Raw genomic sequence first — 15,398 nt, 5'->3', positions numbered from 1 at the left:
TTTCCCCACGGGAAGGCACTAGATTGAGGAGAGGGCTACAACAGTAGCTTGGAGAACAATATGTTCACTGGTGTTGGCTATTCCTGGACGGAGGTAGGCATGCGTTGATGGTGCTCTACGGCGTGGGGGTCTTCTTCAAATGTGAAACTCAACGCCGTAACAAAGCTCCAGATACGTAGAACGGCCCAGTGCAGAGGCCATTATAGTTCAGATGCATCGGGAGTTTTCAGTGCAGGGGATGGCTTTTGGGGGGGCCCCTTGCACACTATAACTACCTTCCAGTGAGAATGTGCCTTCTCAGAATGAGTTGAATATGACGAATGTAAATAGTTAATCGAAACGGGGTGCCAGTACCATTTGCTTCGTTTGCTTCATTTGCTTCGTGGGGTTTGGCGACTGCGGCTGCATCGAACTTTTCCCACCGTCCCGCAGTTTGGCAGCAATACCAAAGAAAACAATTCATTAGCATTAATTTAGCTTTTGAATACTCACTCTTCAAATTACTGTGCAGCGGAAGGCGAAGATTCCAATTTACAGGGTACGTTTCTGCGAATGTAAGGAAGTGCTCCCAGACTGCCTTTGGCCCCCAGTAGACTATTTCAGAGTCGTATACAGCCAAACAATAATTCATGCTACAATCAGTTGCTCTCTAGATCCATTATTTCAGTGTGGAAGGGGCAGCGGGACCCCACAGAGCGGCGTGAGCGGTCACCACCGCCTGGGGCTCGGCAGGTCACTCGCAGCGCTACCTCGTATGCAGCTGCTATTCTAAAGAACAGGGGGTTGCATGAGCCCGAGATCCAATGCGAAAAAGATTAATTATAGAAAGCAGCCTTTGGGAGCCACGGGATATGGTTGCAGCAGGGTCGAGAGCCGCCGCTGGCGATGGATGTGGCCCGGCTCCACGCCATGCACGTACTGGCTTGTTTCTTGGAAGAAAGCGGAATTTCGAAGCAGCATTGCCATGATATTCAGCCATAGCGTACTATTTATGCATTTTTAAGGGGGTGAGAAGAGGGGTCAATTCTCATTGTCCTCCAGAGAAGGCTTACAGGATGCCTGCGGAGCCACACCAACCCAAACTGTATCGGGTGTGGCACCGCCCGCATGGCGGTTCGCAAGGAAGACCGAGAACAAACGCCGGTCAGGAGCAGAATTCGCAAACAGAACAGCAGACGGGGTATACCGAGCCCTCCTGCAGCGATGCTCTCTGCAAAACAGACTCGCTCGGGAAGTGGCAGCCCACCAATGGGCCTACCCATGAGACAGAAGGCCCTTTTGAAAAGCCACGGGAGGGGGAGGGCAGCCAAAGAACCTGCAAGTTTCCAGAAAGTCACAGACCGAGCGTCCGATTCTCTCCAACCGTTTGTTTAGTATCCGTGCCCTCTGTGGCTCGAACACCAAGTTTATTTGGAAGCAACCTTAGCCACAACCAGAAGGCAAGGCGCTGTATTGAGCAAATCAAGTGCATACCAGAGGAGTGTATATGCATCGCGTCTTTTGGAAGGCCTGGGGTTTCGTTTGTGCAGTGTATGCGCTTACAGTTGCAATGCAGTGGAGGTATTTCAAAACGGAGTTTCAAGGAGGAATTGGATCTCTATGCCAGAACCAGATGGAGCCTTTGGAAAGGTACCAGCTGTCTTGCAGACTCTCAGGACCACCCACCCGAGGAAATGAACATCTCGAGCAAGCGCCCTGGAAGCTTGGAAGGCACCAACAGCAACGGCTCACTCGACCTGGCAACTAGCCAGACAGATGCGTCATCAGGTGCACCTTGACCGCTACGTTTTCATCAAATCTACACATTTGTTTTCTAGCAGTCTTTATGATTCAAGTTTTATATGCTTGCCCTGCCATCTCAGGAATTATGTTTTCTCTATCCGAGACAGAACTCGTGATGGAAGTGCCCTGGGCTGGGGTGGCTTGGGGGCAAGCAAGCTTGATAAACGAGGGCGATGCTGCTTTCTATTTCTCCCTGAGAAACAATAAGCAAGAGAAGGGGTGTCTGTACACCCAAGACGCAAATGATTTGTCGAATATGAGGGGGGAATGCACAGATGAAGGTGCAGCGACGATTCCCATTTGCCCCAATCCTGTGCCTCACCATTAACAGAATACAACGCCACATAAGAGCACGCATCTTTGGTATACTTATGGGAATACTCAGGTATGGAATAAAGGATCTATTTGATTGAGGAGTTCGCCCTCAGGTTTCTGTGCTTGGCCTCTTCACGGCGTTGTTTTACCTGGAGAAGCAGAGAGTTTACACTTCGGCTACTGCTTTAGCAGGCGCAGTGGACTGCGCTCCTGCGAATGGGAGCTTCGCATTACTCTGAGCAGTGGAGCTGAGAAATCAGCTAGACCGTCATCAGAGCAGGCAGCAGAATTGGCACCTACTGCCAAGATTTCCATCGTTGCCCTCGTTTCTGCATCCCCCCTCCCCCTAGAAGGACTATGGCAGCAAGGAAACAGAGCCAGCAGAAGGCAAGCACTTGTTGCAGCAGAGGAAGTACTGCTTTTGCTGCTGGAAGAAACATTTCTTTGTGCAGGAAAATCGAAAGAAGCTCCTTCCTGTGGGTTTGCGCAGCTGCATCCGGCGCAGCCCATTCATGGATTGTTCACGGGGTCCTCTTGCTAGTGGCTTTAAACGCACCGCTGTACTTTCTTACGCTTTTGCACAAATGAATATTCACGTTCGCTGCAGCCGCCAGTGTTCGCCTCCAGTGGTGATCCCCTTTTGCTGTTGAACATCTCTGTATACGTCCTCAAGTTGCTGTTGAACCCCGTAATTCCATGCAGGCATGGAGGACCCGCTTGCAAGGGCCACCTTATTCGGTATAGTAAATGCGCCTCTAGGCGTTACAGCACCGCCGGACGTCGTAGATGCATTTTTATTGCTACGCCATAAAATAAGCGGCGTAGAGGGTTGCCAAGGGCAGCAGCTGGAGCTGCTTTATGAAAGGTTTTGTGCCTGTCGCGATGGAAAGAAAGACATCGCATCTCAGGAGGCAGAGGAACAGGCTACTAGGGAGGCAGAATCACATGGCGAAGGAAAATCAGAAAACACTTTTGCCGCTGACTCCCTTTCAGATGCGGTGGCATCGGCCAAAGCAGACATGCGTGCGTTTAGTGTCGAAGCGCTGCAGAAGCAAATATATCAGCTGTCTTCAAAGGAACAGGAGAAGAGCCAGGAGTGTTCCGGGGCCCTCGGAAAACTTCTTATGGAGTGCTGTGACTCTCATCACTCATTTGAGAAATCCGAAAGCTGGCTGAATCGAGCTCCCTGTACGCTGTTGCAGGAAGAACAGGATGCTGTCAGCGCAGCAGAAGAGGCCCTCTTTGCTGCTCTGAGTCACTCGTTTGACATTTTCCCCTCGGTATTGTCTGAAGCGCTGGAGATGACAGGGGTTGTTGGCACAGACGGTGAGTCTGTGCCGCTTCACTTGCATGGATGTGCCCGCTTCCGCTCACTTGGGGAAACTTCCGATAGGGACTCCATTTCAACTGTGAAGAGGAGAGCAAATAACCTAGATTTTCTTGGGCACAACAGCTAATACCACAACTGTTGCAGCAGTTATTGCTACTGCTGCAGAGGAAAAGGGACGTCAGGGGCAGCGAAGCTCCAGACGTCAAGCTAACAAGGGCCGACACGACAGCAAAGCTGCTGATGATCCTAACGGGAGTTCCCCAACGGCAGCAGCGGCTGTTGCTGCCGCAGCAGCTGCCATTACTGCAAGTGGTATCGCATCTGAGGAAGAAGGTGTGCGAACGCGGCAGCGTGTTGCGGAGCAATTACTGCAGTGGCTAGTAAGCGAGGCCGTCGCAGCAGCAGAACCCCAGTTGATGTTGCAGGCCGCAGAGAAGACGACGGCGTGGGGAGGGATTCATGCTGAAGCGGCGCGACACCGATGGCGGAGGCAGCCGGCGTGTGAGGCCCTTGAACTGCAGCTTCAACGAACGCCTCTACCATCACGTTTAGATCATCGCGTGCTTCGAATGGCCGAATACTTATCTAAGAGACAAGCTCCAACCGTCAAATCCTGTAAAATCTCCACTCTAAAAGGCCTGTATGCTGCTGTTCTTCCCGATGTCCTAACACAAAAGAGCTAATGAGACAAACGTTTATCCAAGAGACAATGAGAAATGCAGTTGCGTAAAGAACTTTATGCTGTCTCCGAAGGTACGCGGGCAGTTGTGATCTTCGACGGGAAGACTACAGATGGACTGCTGTCGTTGCTACAGGGCCAACCGGGTGCTGAAAAGCATATGTGGATGCAGCAGCTACTGCAGAGTCGCCTAGGCTACCTGGGGGATCTGTTGCCACAGGCAAGCGAAGGTGTACTGTTGTGCCTTGAGATACCTCGGCACCAGCAGCAGAAGCTGCAGGCACAACACCCGATGCTTGCACAACAGCTGATGCAGAAACTAGTTGAAGAATATATGCTTCCAGCGGTACTTGGGGATGACCCGCAGCAGTACCAAGTTCCTGTCGCATGCCTTGAAACCGCAGAAGACATTGCCATTTTTGTGGAGGGGGTAGCAGCGAAAAAGGGAATAGGCTTGGCCAACGATCACATGGTGTCCGGCGAGAGAGCGAGTCAAGATGAGGATACAGCCGAAGATTCGGAAGACGTCCCTTGTCTTTTGGTGCTTCCATCGTGGCAACAATTTTTCCTTGCAGCCACCGATAAGCTAGAGGACATCCAACGTGAGTCGATGCTTGAGACTTCGCAGACAGCTTTAACGGGCACCCAAAAGGAAGATGGCGAAGATGCAGGAGCGCCGACCTCAGCAGAGAATGATAACTATCTCTCAGTGCGAAGACACCTCTCCAAGCTGTGTGAAGTGCTGGATATTGATTTTGTGGCGCTAGACTCCCCATGTTACCTTCGTAGAACAGCAGAGGATTCAATAAGCGCCATCAGCGAAGTTGTTCTAAAGGAACCGCAAATGGTTGCTGCTGCAGCAGCAGCAGCAACAGCAAGCAGCCCTTGGTTACTGCAAGGGCAAGCAACCAGGGCAGTGGGGCCTTATGTTGTGGCATATTTACAAGCAGCTTGTTTCCTGCTGGGAATCGACCCCATTGCTTTAAGTCAGCGTGCAGCAGAAGCTGTTGTAGACTGGAGAGAAGAACGACACAGGAGACAGTCGCTAGATGCTGCAGCGGCTTCAGCGAAGCGACAAATGCAACGGAGTTTGGACAGTCTGAGCACAAACAGCAGAAGCTGCTGTTGCTCTACTTCATCTATATCTCCAAATAGAGGCTATTCCGCACTAACGGCAGAAAGTGTTGATTGTGAAGGACCCGTCGGTGCTCCTATTTTAGATGCAACGGAGCAGCAAACCACTCACACAGTCGCTGCTGTGCTTTGCGCTTACTGGGACAGAATCGTTCCCACTGGGCAGGTAATTACTGCAGTTGAAGAGGCCACTGCAGAGGAGCCGTTGTTCAAGTGGGCTTCCTTGCAGCTACAGAAGTTGCGAATGCTTGTGTCAGGAACAATCGTGTCCAGCGTACTCCTAGCAGGAGACTTGATTAGTCTTATTTGCGGTTTGGCCCTAAACGGAGAAATGGCGCTGGAAATAGATGTCCAAGAAACTCCACGTCGTGAGGACACCTTGCTGGATCCACAGCAGGAAGCAGATGCAGCAGCGGCAGCAGCGGCAGCAGCGGCAGGAGCGGCAGGAGCGGGAGATGCTGCATCTACTGAACCATGCATACTGAGGGGGTGGCTCAGACTTTGCAGAACGCCTGCTGTACAAAGCACCAAAACCAACACAAGCGGCGTGACTGGCAAATGCTGCAGCATACATCCTCGGGTTTACAACCTGCGGCAGTTGCGCAAATTCGTGCAGACGCAGCTGCGTGTCATCTTGGAAATAGGTAGGTATATTCGGGAGCGAATATCCATAGTGACTGTTTGCAAATGCAATATTTTCATTTTAAACGCAATACATTGCTGCGCAATGCGTTGCTTTTGAAACTCTGCTGCAGCAAGGGAGAGAGAAGTTGTTGTCCAGCTCCCCACTGAGGTACTTATCCAAGCAGACCCTCAGGTCGCTGCTCTTGCCGCAGGAGTAACAGGTACTCCAGCTGAGGCTGCCCCACGTGGGCGCAGAACCAGTGACGCCGTCGGGGGCACTCAACGAAACGGTTCGAAGAAGCCTCGGGGCTCTACTAAGGTTGAGCCCGCCGAAGGGCACATAGAGGATTCAGCAGGGGATGCGGCGGGACCGCCAGCAGCTGAAGAAGAAAAACGACCTCCTGTGCTAGCGGTGTGCCACCTGCCTCCCGCGGAACTTCTTTGGAAAGTCGTCTTCGCGGTTAGCAATGATTTACCTGCTTCTTCTGAAGAGGAGATGATTAGTAACACGACAACAAGGCGGCGCTCAGCAGAGGGAATAGAACCTTCAAGAGTTTGCGGAGCATACGCCACTATGACGCAGCAGGCAATTGAAAACGCCGTAGCTTCGTTTGAAGGGCCTACTCATGTTTTATGGGTGGGAGGAAAACTAAGCAGGGAAACAGAGGGGACGGATAACTTGCTGAACGCCGCTGGAATCCCGGATGCCACAGTAGCCATGGTGGAAAGTCTTGTGAAGGCCAAAAAGTACACCCACAAACACTCTATAACACTTGAATCGACAGGGGCGAAGTTTAAAGAAACACATTCAACACTAAACAGACGCTTTACCCACAATTCTCTGCAAGAACCCTCCAATGTTTCAGTGTGGAAATATAGGCATATACACGTATAGCGTGCATTGCTAGCGTGCAAAGTACATACTTATGCACTTCAATGCGTCCCATGTGCAGTATGCTGGAGACCAGCTTTTCGAACCCAGATGATGACTTTGGGTATCGGGCGCCAAGCGCAGATTCTGTAAGAGATAATGAACTTGAATTTAAAAACGCCCTACACCCACTTCACCGTCTAAATATGCTTTTGTGCTTTCCCCGTTTGTTTCCGTCCCAAGGTGCTCCTTGAGTCGTCGGCATCTCTCGATGCATCTTCAAGCCAAATTAGCACGATGAGCAACAGCGAGGGGAGGAGGGCAAGTCTCCGCAACGGTCAGGAAAAGTTGGGGACAGAGCATCTTCTGCTTTTCGGCTCTATTGCGAAGAACACCTGGGCCTTCGCTAATAAGGGGATTGCAACAGTTGAAGCATTTCTGGATGTGGAACCTTTGCTTCAAATGCTTCAAGGTAGAAGAGTAAAGGATATACTCTTGGCCGATGACATGTTCCTGGGGCAAGGAAAAGCAAATGGTTGCACGCCTGCCAAAACAAAAGTACAGACCGTCTATAACTTTCATTTGAATCCGCCCGGCTCAAACTGAGGGTTCCTCGGTAATATTTCAGCACTTTTGCGCGAATGGAAATCCTCTTCAGCCAGTATCAAACCCCCAAGAGTACAACAAACCTTCTTAAAATCACATAATACGGCTAACAGTGAATGAGCCGTAGTTTGCAGCGTAGTTTGCTACAGCAAAGGGAAGAAAGCCAAGTCCCAAGACCCAGTTCCGTAAGAGAGGGGCGAAGTCTCACAGCTGCTTACGAGCATATTGTATGTACACATCTCCTCAACATGATTTGTGCTAGGTAATTTAGAATGCATGTAATGGGTAAACGATATTAGAAAAGGCCACCTTCAACAAGGCGAGCCTAGTCCACTATCCCGGGAAGCTGGTTCCTGATAAATTGTGCCCCCTACTATATTCGATCATGATCCGTCAAATACGTGTTACTTCGAGTAAATGTGCCAATGTACACAACTGAATCTTGAGAAAATGAAGTTATTTTGCTACAAATGCTACCGTATGTGTAACAATTGTGCAAAACTATGGCGTTGTTGTGCTTGGGTAAGTCCCCGCAACACATTCAGCGGCAGATTAGCCATCAAGCTCCAGCTGTATGGCTCGATTTCTACAACTGCCTAGCATTATCTTCGTCACCAGCGGGCTACTTAGCGCACATGCAAAAGTAATGTTGATGAACTCCGCCCACCAAATCTCAAGGAAGCTTGCTCCCCGCGCAGCATCACGTCACCTGCAACTTGCACTTCGTGGTGTGGAACGTGGATGAGAAAAAACTATACCACACTTCCCTTTCCTCAGGCAACGCGCAAAGGTTTGTGATTACATCCTTGTTTCAGATTATGCATGCCCATCCAAAGTGGTTAGAGGGTTCTGCTTTGTTCATCCAGAGAAGCCGAGGGTGGTGGCAAGGACTTCGCCGTAATGTATGCAAACGTGGTGGAATTATTTCTGCGTATTCAGCTTGCAGACGTGCTCGTAAGGAAGGCCCCTCACCAGAACCCCTGAACCAAATGCATGCAATGTTTGAAGTGGATAACTAAGCAGCATGAGTCATTCCCGATAGACCCAAACTAATGTGCACGCCGCTGGGTTTCGTTGATTCAAAAAATATTTGACGCAAGGAAAAAGAATATCACATTGACTGACCACGGCAGCTTCTATGCTTGCTCTGCTTGAAAAGTGGCCCCTTGTCCACAGTCACCCGCACGGAGTATGAGTCCATATCCAAGCCCTCCAGACTTCCTTCATGACCACGCCATTCACCAAGAACAACAGCAAGGCGGCCTCCTATAGGCTGGGTGCAAAAAAGCAGACAACTGCATTGCTTGACGAACATTCCGCCTGTTTCTTCAAACTTCATCAGCTCTACATCTACTCTCTGCACTGCTCTGTCCCGTCTAACCTGCGAGCCTTCCCTTTCCAAGAAAATTCTTACAGGTATTACAGTTTCGAGGTATTCTTGGTCAAGCTTTAAAATGGCACCTCCTTCTAGCATCTCTAGAACTGCAGCGTACCTACAGGAATGCAAGCATATGGGGGGTGTGGGGTTGGTGGCACGATTGTTACTGCATTCTGGCTGATGGTCTTGGCAGTGCAGAAATGGTAAAGTAGTACCGGTACTTACTTGCAGGAGTGCTGAAAGTGAAACAGGCACACTCACTCCACACTCATGACGAGCATATCGAAACGCTACTCGTTGCATACCTGCCATCTACACTCTTCACCACCCCTTTCTGCTTGTAGTACTTGCCATCCCCCAAAGTCTTGTGCATCACCTTGACTATTAGGCCCGGTTGCAGCCACCTGATGCAACAGTAGCAGCCGCAGGTGTACATAAGAGGTATTCCAACCCCTAATTGTACATGTATAGGGCTGCATGGGAACTGCAAGCCGTATACTACTTCGTTTTGTGTAGAAGTTGGTGTCCCACCAGTCGGCATCTGCATATTTGTGCGGTGGGGGTCGCTGCTGGGAGCTGGTGTGGTGCTCTTCAGTCTCATCTTGTCCTTTTCTTTCTCCGCTATCTGCTACTGGAGCGACACTATCCTCAGAAAATGGTTTCCTTTCGAACGCAGCCGTCTTCTGCTTGCGCTGCTCCGCTTCCAGTACTAAGGCCTCCATGGCCGAAAGCTGAAACAAAAAAACATCCACATCAAATGAACGTGGGGAAGTGGTGAAGCTTTCTGGCAGCTTCCCGCGCATCCATGCAATATCAAACGGACGAATAAAGGGAATTTCAGGCACCTTGCGCTTTTCTGTCCGGCCGTCACTCTTGGAGCGACGTTCTTGCTTCAGCTGGTCGTGTAGCTGCTGCAAGGCGTTGACTTTCCGTTCTTTTGTCTCTGGCTTTGGTTTGTTGAATGTGAACGAGATGGTTTGCCCTTCTTGCCGTTGCAGTGGTGTATATTCCTAGGCACACAAAACTGCACGCGGCCGTGATAAGTATCATCTATGAACGGCATAAAAACAATAAGGGAAGTATTCGCTGCTGCAACCACACCGTCTCGGTTGTCGACGCGCTGGTGTGGAACACAGCGAAATCCTTTTTGCTTACTGGCTTTATAAAATCTCCTCGCTGGCGGGCCTCCTCAACCATTGCCTCGATCCGCTCCATGCGAGCGTCTTCAAGAGATTTTTCTATCTTCCTCCTCTTCTCTTCTTCCTTCTGCATTCCGTGTGCAACACACCGCCGCACCAGTGAACCTGTGCATCCTTCTCCCATGGGCCAGTGCACACATGTTGGCTCGTCCACACTGTCATCCACTCATGTTCACTTCCCTTGTGCACCCCAAACCGTCGCTAAGATATTTCCTTCCTTGCGTACCTTTCTGGCCAACTCATCATGGTCTATGTATTCCACATACCAGCCCTTCGGTGTAAGCTCAATTTTGCATTTTTGCGTCGCACCCAAGTACTGAGTATACGAAAGAAACGACACCGCACACAAGGGAAGCGATGAGACACGGGCCAAATGAGTCGAGACCGCCATTAGGGCTGCGCTTCGAAGGAGACTAGGCGCTCATTATGTGTCAACCTGCGCTTATTCACAGCGAACAGAGCTAGGAGACTAGTAAAGACGAAAAACCATTACCTGCACAAATTCAGATAGCGTGACCCAGATGGTGGAGTTCATGTGGATGTGGTGGCGGTCACAAACCACGTTGTTATAGACGGAATTGGCCAGTACCCTAGTGCGACAGTACCTACGCAGAATGCACACGAACTATACCTCCCAATATTGCTTTCCCATTGTACGTCAATATAACCTCCTGCATATCGTGAGGCCCTGTGATCCAGTAAGCAGCTGTACGACAAGGCGTGAAGGGTGATAAGCTGAGCGCAGCAGCCATGTGGTGCCTATGTAGCGAAAGAGAGCAGCACCTTGTGCGCATCAATTTCATGAACTCCTCCTCGAATTCCTTAGAGAATTCGTCCATGAATTTCCCAGGACGTTGGATAAAAAGTTGCATTGCACGCTGGTGGCCTTCCGACATCCGGTGGCACTGAACGCAATCAGAACAAGATGAGACCACGAACTAATCATCGTTACTGCACGTACGGAAGCAAGCGACTACAACTGTGACAAGGGAAACTGCATACCACCCGCAGAGATGCAACGCAGGGTTCAGGGCCCTGGGAAGGTTCCAACTGCCAGAGGATGCGGTATTCTAATGGTAGTTGCCGTTATCAAAGCCTCACCTTAAAGCCATTTTCATCTCGGCATTGCTTTTGACACATCTGGCAATACCATCTTAGTTTCTGCAGGCCGGAGGCCTTTATTTTGTTGCTCATCCATTTTGGCGTCCCGAACTCTGCTTTCGGCATCTTGCCAGCAAATGGGATTGAATAACGCCAAAATTACGATGGAAAAGGTTAACTACGGCCAGAATCTCAGTGGCCTCGTGTTAGTCAGGCAGTCCTGCGTGGTACACGGAAGCTAACGAAAAATTGGAAGTGGCGCCTTGTTGGGCTGATCCGGTTTGGGCGTCGAGGAGCCCGAAATTACCCTGGAAGAAACATCAGGCCCCCTCTGCTGTCGTTGGAGCTCGAAACGGGAAGAATTTGGTCTGAAATGCCTTGATATCTCATCGGGCGCTGCACGGTGTTCTGCTCGGCACCCATGCCCGACTCAAGGCCAGATATCAACAAAACAAGTGCCATACGCCCATTTAATCTCTCGATCTTATGTGACGGCGGCTGCAAAACATTGGCGAAGATAAGATAACTGACGAAAGACAGGGGAAGTCGCAGTTATGTAGCGTGCCAAGGCGGTGGTATACGCACCAAAGGCCCCATCTGCCACGACCCGACCAGATTTTATTTATTGATCTATTCCATATCTGCGCAAAACAGGCGCATTTATCGAGGACACCTCGAACAGAATTGCTCGTTGCTGCATGCCGTTCGTTGCGAGGGCCCCCTGTGCGGGCACTACAATAGGCACTCCGCTGAACCTCTAGAGACCTACTCCCTAGAAGAGTACTATATAAGGGATATTTGTACTTAATAAAGGTGATTTAGAGCAGAATTGTGGCTGTTTGGAATACGAGAGCCCACAATCATGAGGGTTTGGGGCTGGCTCGGCCGCTGAGGCACTGACCCCTAAGGGGGGCTGGCAACAGTCAGTTTCTTCTTTTCTCTCCCTATATATACTAGGTGACTGGATATGAGTTTAAATATGTTATTCTCTAGAGAGAACTGGCTGAGTCTGGCGATTGATATTCAGTGTACACATGAGAAGGGGTGTGTACAGCGTATCACGTAGCAGGCATGTGCGAGAGCTGTTCACTACACACCCTCAGGCGGGGCCCCAGTGGAACAAAGCATGGGATGAACCGTGTTAAAGAGCGAACCCCAAATAATATTAGTTTTCACTATTAGTGCTTCCCAGGCTTCGCAGCTACGCTGAGGTTAAGCTCATCCTACTGCGTAACTAGGAGTCGCATGAACTGAAGGGGAAGTTGGCGTTTGATATGTAGCATATTTGCTCCCCAGGTGAACTTTAAAGGAAAACTCAATTTCAACTCAGTGGCTAGAATTATTCTTGATACTCAATTGATTATTCCACCCGCTTTGCGCAGGTAAGCCTTTCCGTCTATGGCTGGGCATTCTTGGCACGCGTCTGAATCTCGAACAGGGGAATGCATCTAGCTTTGCAACAGGACCCCCTTCTGAATGTGTAGGATGTGGCTAAGTGTGATTTCGTGGGAAAACGATGCACAAAGGTTGCTTGCCGGGGATCCATGTATATCAAAGAGAAACTCCCATATTAATAGATGGCTGGCTGTCTATTGAATCACTGGGCACGTGCATCCTACTGACGGCGTACTAATCGGAACTCGAACAGTTTCTCAACTTCCCGCGGCGTAATTAGTACCACGAACTATTAGGCCCGGCTTCAGCGTTTGCCCGAACGGCAGCGGAGAAGCCCGATCCTTCCGTTCATGCCTTTGCATTGCATTCTCTATGAATCGCAGGGAGTCTTATCATTCACGCGGTAGCCTTTTCTCCGTTATATCGTTGGTGACCAGAATCTCAAATTCCTTTACTCAACAACACAAGTATGCTCCCTGGCCGTGTCATTCTAGCACTTATGATGATTGTCTGGAAACCAAAAAACTATTGTTGATGTTTTATTTAAACAGTAATAGTCGAGTTGTGCCGGAACTCACAGACACTACCCGCAAGAACCCCTGACACAGTGTTATTCAACGGATGCGTGTGAATGGTATTGATCTAAATTGTTCGGCTGCCGGCATGGGTAACTATGGGGAGGATCAGGACTGCGCCAGCTCCTCCCCTCCGGCGCCTTAACGCAAACAAAACTATTTCAATGTCCTTCTGATGCAAGTGGCTTCCCACCGAAAGCAAACTTCTGCGCCTCAACATCGTGCACATATTGCACGACAGCGGCCTTTCAGCAGATGAGGCAAGTTCTACGTTTGCAAGCCAACACGAAACTATGTAAGGGCATTCGAGCAAAACCATCAATCCAAAACAACCAAACACTTCGTGAACTTTTGACGACCTAAGTTGCTGGGAAAATCGGGTGATCCTCTTCCAAAGCATCACCTAGCAGCAATAACTGCTGTCTAGCTACTTCAGTATCTCGCTCAGTATTTCCACACGGGTCCACGTCCGGGTTAACCTCTTCCAAAGCATCATCTAGCAGCAATAACTGCTATCTAGCTACTTCAGTATCATCCACTAAGGGCCTGTGTGCGTGCGGTTTGCCCGGTATGCACGTGCAGGTAATGGCATCAGCGTGAATATTTCTTCTCATTTTGGTCTGTTCTGTTTTGGTTTCCCATTCTACTTTCGAAGAGAGATGAGACACCCTTGAGAAGCATATTCGCAGCCCTTACGTTCCTCACCGTCTTCTTCCAACGCTCGAAGTTTGGAGGATTCGCTGGATTAGTGTCAATTTGCAGCGTCAACAGCCCAGTGTTCTCGTTGACGCCCAACACACCTTCGTCTGCCATCGCATACAGCACTGGGAACTCCCTCGAGAACAGATCCAGTGCGAACACATGAACTTTCACACTCTCCAAGGCAGCAGACTTGACTGCGCTCCCCACATCTCCACTTGCCTGCTGATGCACCCTCTCGCAGAAAGTCTCGCCGAATATCCCCCACTCCATCCGAAGGAGCCTGAAAAATGCACAGGAGCACGCAGACAAAAACAAGCAAGCTATGAATATCTCCGATTACTTTCACATACTCGCATACGAGGCACTGTCATACACCTGCACGTGAATTGATATTTTGGGTATACTCAGCATGACGCACCAGCGGAAGTAGCAATAACCCTGGTACATCCAACAGTCATTGATCGTGCCACGGAGAGTCGTGAACGAGCTGCTTTTGGCGAATACAGACTGCAGCAACGCAAACGTCCCCCCACTTGACTCCTCCGAAGCCTCCCTTCCAGAATCGAGCCCCGAAATTGCGCCTGTGACGAATTGCCAGTTGCTGGCTCTGACATCCAAGGGCCTGTTGAAGCCTGGACGAGGATTGAGGAGGAGATTGACTTCTGTGGGGACTCTTGGGTCATCGCCTTGGGAGAAAACGGACCCACAGAGATGGTCGAACAAGCCGTAACCCGTCTCTCTATTGGGGCAAGAGTATCTGAACAATACCGTTGCCCACGGCAGAGGATGGCCAAAATGATCCATGTTCCACAATGACAATGTTCGGACTTCAACGTCAACCTCCATTCCCGGAAACGTCTTTCTCCACATCCAGTACCGTTGTAACAAGTTCCAACGCGAGACACCTTTGCGCCGGTTGGCATGCTCCCTGTCCCACGCCGGCCGTAGGCTATCATGTGCCCGTTGCATAGCCGAGAGCCACGAACATAGCTGGGGGCCAGTGATAAATGGGTCAAGGATTTCACCGCCTTCTGGGGTTGAGCCTGACCTGGGAGTCACCACCAGGTTGCCCGCCATACCCAACTTGCAGCCATCCGAACCCAATGACCACATCCCCGGAACCAAGGTGTCATGTCTGTTAACAGTGATGTCCTCAGGAGAGTAAACCCCGACATCTGCTGAGGCAATGTTTGTAAACATTGCCAGAAGGCCTACCAGAACTGCCCACAAAGGGGCGCACGCGAGCGAATTAAGAGAAAGCATCGCAGAAAAACTCAGGAATCGGCTTGGCAAGACAGAAGAAAAGTAATAATTCATTAAAAAGCTAAAAATTGCAAAAATTCAAATTCTTACATAGTTCTGTACAAAAAGTTCAAACGTTCAAATGGCGTAGCACGGGCAAGGGCTTGCCCGATGCGATCGGTTGGAAAGCAGCGCAGCACAGGTAGATCTTGGAGGGGCATGCGTTCCTTGAATGCTCTCAAACACCATGCATAAAGGTGGAAGAATTTAACGGTGTAGTTTGCTTTATTTTATTTATCCACACAACGATTCAATGTAGAAGCAAACCAAGGGTTGCCACGCTGCATATGTGTCTCGCTCCCGAAGGAGGGGCAAGGGTCCATCGGAGGGACGTTCGTTTCCATCTGGAAACTCTGCCCTCCTTCAGTTTTATGGAATTAGCTCGTGTTTTTAACCACAAAGTGT

At 50.1% G+C, this 15,398-nt stretch overlaps 3 protein-coding genes across 3 annotated transcripts; 1 reads left to right on the top strand and 2 right to left on the bottom strand.

The window, feature by feature from the left end:
• Nucleotides 1–2,801: 2,801 nt before the first annotated feature.
• EMWEY_00004800 (hypothetical protein, conserved) lies at nucleotides 2,802–7,341 on the top strand (the record flags this gene model as incomplete). Its single annotated transcript, XM_013480986.1, has 6 exons — nucleotides 2,802–3,423; nucleotides 3,551–4,042; nucleotides 4,181–5,884; nucleotides 5,996–6,611; nucleotides 6,818–6,884; nucleotides 6,979–7,341. The coding sequence occupies 6 exons, from the start codon at nucleotides 2,802–2,804 to the stop codon at nucleotides 7,339–7,341; spliced, it is 3,864 nt and encodes a 1,287-aa protein (XP_013336440.1).
• Nucleotides 7,342–8,517: 1,176 nt separating this feature from the next.
• Nucleotides 8,518–11,145, bottom strand: EMWEY_00004790 (hypothetical protein, conserved; the record flags this gene model as incomplete). The annotated part of the gene is made up of 9 exons (XM_013480985.1): nucleotides 8,518–8,607; nucleotides 8,723–8,834; nucleotides 9,025–9,123; nucleotides 9,251–9,729; nucleotides 9,875–9,985; nucleotides 10,145–10,234; nucleotides 10,412–10,523; nucleotides 10,702–10,823; nucleotides 11,020–11,145. 9 exons carry the CDS (start codon nucleotides 11,143–11,145, stop codon nucleotides 8,518–8,520), a joined length of 1,341 nt encoding a protein of 446 aa, XP_013336439.1.
• A 2,435-nt stretch (nucleotides 11,146–13,580) lies between these two features.
• EMWEY_00004780 (hypothetical protein, conserved) lies at nucleotides 13,581–14,891 on the bottom strand (the record flags this gene model as incomplete). The annotated part of the gene is made up of 2 exons (XM_013480984.1): nucleotides 13,581–13,971; nucleotides 14,110–14,891. 2 exons carry the CDS (start codon nucleotides 14,889–14,891, stop codon nucleotides 13,581–13,583), a joined length of 1,173 nt encoding a protein of 390 aa, XP_013336438.1.
• Nucleotides 14,892–15,398: the final 507 nt, after the last annotated feature.

This window comes from Eimeria maxima, genomic scaffold, assembly GCF_000499605.1.
Source record: "Eimeria maxima Weybridge genomic scaffold, Emw_scaff26, whole genome shotgun sequence".
Lineage (NCBI taxonomy): Eukaryota > Apicomplexa > Conoidasida > Eucoccidiorida > Eimeriidae > Eimeria > Eimeria maxima.
Note: the sequence above shows the minus strand (reverse complement) of the source record. Positions and strands in the feature narration are given on the sequence as shown.